The 2,489-nt window shown below is 45.1% G+C and overlaps 1 protein-coding gene across 1 annotated transcript in view; it reads right to left on the bottom strand.

Annotated features, from left to right (window-relative positions):
• Window positions 1-652: 652 nt before the first annotated feature.
• Window positions 653-2,489, bottom strand: part of LOC118329863 (slit homolog 2 protein-like) — a gene marked incomplete at its 3' end in the record, with an annotated part of 15,481 nt that continues 13,644 nt past the window's right edge. The window contains 2 exon segments of the mRNA XM_035664190.1: window positions 653-724; window positions 2,225-2,296. Coding sequence (XP_035520083.1) covers window positions 653-724; window positions 2,225-2,296 — 144 coding nt within the window.

The raw sequence follows: 2,489 nt of genomic DNA, 5'->3' as shown, positions 1-2,489 counted from the left end.
CTCCATGGGGCGCATGAGTGTAAGGATGTGTGGGTGTGTGACAGTATGGGATTGGCCTTAACAAGTGGAAACTGAAGGAAAACTGTGATGACACATTTCATTCATATGATGGAGGTATATGAGTCCACTGGCAGAGTGAGCTTTGGGGACTTCTCCTGTGACATAAAACGACCTCATTAAGCAACACAGACATCCTTTCACCTTGAACAGAGTTCAAAGTCTAATGTGTCCCTTAGTTCAAGACCCAATGTCACACCAACTCCCTGTCACCAGTGGCTTCTCTCGCAGACAGACTATCACAGAGAAACTGCAGAGGACTTGGCATGACGGCCCAATGATGTGACGAAGAACTTGAATTTCCACTCATTCAGTTACAGACAGTAAGTACAGGGGAAATCACAGGGTACACTTAACATACTTCACCTAATAAGTCAGAATGTTAATGAGAACTGATGGCATTCTAGCAAGTGCAGCTAAAGCTCCTTGTCCTTTAATTGCGTTTAAACCAAACCCAAGCCAAAATTCATCAGACCTATTAAAACCATGCTGTGCAGTATATTGTACATTGGTGGCTAAAGAAAATCTGAAGAGAGATGGCGTGTGCAAAATGTGAGGGTGTGCTGAACTGAAATAAAAAAGTAAATGTACTTACAGTCGAGACAGGGCAGGGTTCTTCTGAAACAGCAACTCAGGAAGCTGCTGCAGTTGATTACGGTTCAGTCGCCTGCGGCAGGGAAAACATGTGATCAACTGGTGAGTTTGTATGTTTGTGTCTATGCATGTGTGCCCTTGTGTAGGCTGTGAATAATTTCTGCTAGCTGCTGTAGAATCGGCTTAGCCACAGGCTATTGTGTTTCAGTGTGCTCTGAATGTCACATAAATATCCAGCTGAAAGTTCAGGGGAATTAAACTTCTAGTCAGAGACAGCGCCGTAAATTATCTCTGCACAGTTAAACGCTGTGCCTGGTAGAATTCAGTGCTCTGCTGACTTTCCCAGAGTAACAAAATAGCAACATTCCCATTTAAACAAGTGAATTACATCCACCAGTTATTTGAACATGAACAGATCTTATCTGGGCTGAACTATCGAAACAAGATGTTTCTAAATAAAATTAAGAGAAATGGATGAGCCTATTCAAACCCAAGGAAGCACTGACAGGAATGGTGGTTGGCAACAGAGTCCATGTCAAACAACTAACGTCCAAGACTGGCAGGCTTTATGCAAATACAACAATTAAGTCAATGAGGAACAGACTGTTGCTAATCTGTTGGAAACCACAACTCTCTTCTCCCTGAATGGCCCATTGGAGGCACATGGGAGTGAATGTAGTGGCTGTGGCACTGGGGGGCTGCAAATCTGAAAGGCAGGCCGCTGCCATTCCTTCAGACACATTCAGACAGATGTTGGGATCTGTGCCACTCGCTGTATACACTGAGAAGAGTGCTTGGCCAGCTGAGGTGGAGATTTAGTGCGCAATGGGCATTAATGGTCTTCTGCTGCTCCGTTCACACTGAACTGTACCTGCTGGTGGGTTAGTGGCTTTTAAACATTGGAGAAACGAGCCGCTTAATTTCCACATTGGTCTGGCACATGAATATGTCTACCCAATGTTTGGATCAGTTGAATATGGAGGAGGAGGAGGGAAGGCAAGCTGTACATGGCCTCAAGTTTGGTAATGTAAATTGTTAATGTGGGTTTCAGATCAGGGAAAGTCTTTTAAACGTTAACCACTATGTGTGCATGACGGCATGTGTCCATAAACTCATCTGCTGTGCAGGTTTCCATGTGGGTAGCACTATTGATTTGCTAATGAGCTGGTCGAGGTGTGGTTGACTATGTTTGTCTGTGTGTTTTCCCAGACGGTTTACAAGCTGTTGAGGAGTCCTGGTGCTGTCCAGATGAGCCGGGGTCTGCGGTGGGGGAGGCCTCTTAAGCCCACATATCCCACTGAGGGCATTCCTGTCAGGCAGAGCTAATAAAAAATACTCCCAACCCACGCTGTACCCTCTCAGCACCCTCTGACCACAATGCAATGACAGGGAAGTGCCTCACACTTGATACACCATTTACGGCTGATACCTCCTGTTAGTCTCATTACACTCAACTAATTTAAGTACTGAATACAGATTAGTAGAAGGGTGGGATTTCATTTGAAGTTCAAGTTTAGAAAAGACATGTTATTTCTGGTCAGCCTATCTACAGACAACCCTGGGTGGTACTCACAGTCTCTCCAGCTCCTTCATGTCATCAAAAGCCCCACGCTCGATCACAGTAATCTGATTCTCCATCAGCTGCCTGCAGAAAGAGGACAGAAAGAAAGCCTTAGAAACTACGTGAGACAGTGTGGCTTTGACTTTTTTACGAGTCTGTAGACCATCACTCAGGCTCTAACAAAGTATGGGGGCTTTGGGGTTTGGGTGGCGAGTCTGCAGTATGTATACTGAAGCTGGGTGCAGTATATTCAACACCTCTCTCTCTCTCACACACA

The sequence above is a fragment of the Morone saxatilis genome, unplaced genomic scaffold, assembly GCF_004916995.1.
Source record: "Morone saxatilis isolate NCDOM2014 unplaced genomic scaffold, NCSU_SB_2.0 Contig19, whole genome shotgun sequence".
NCBI classification, from domain to species: domain Eukaryota; kingdom Metazoa; phylum Chordata; class Actinopteri; family Moronidae; genus Morone; species Morone saxatilis.
The sequence above is the reverse complement of the archived record's forward strand: the minus strand, read 5'-3'. Positions and strand labels throughout refer to the sequence as shown.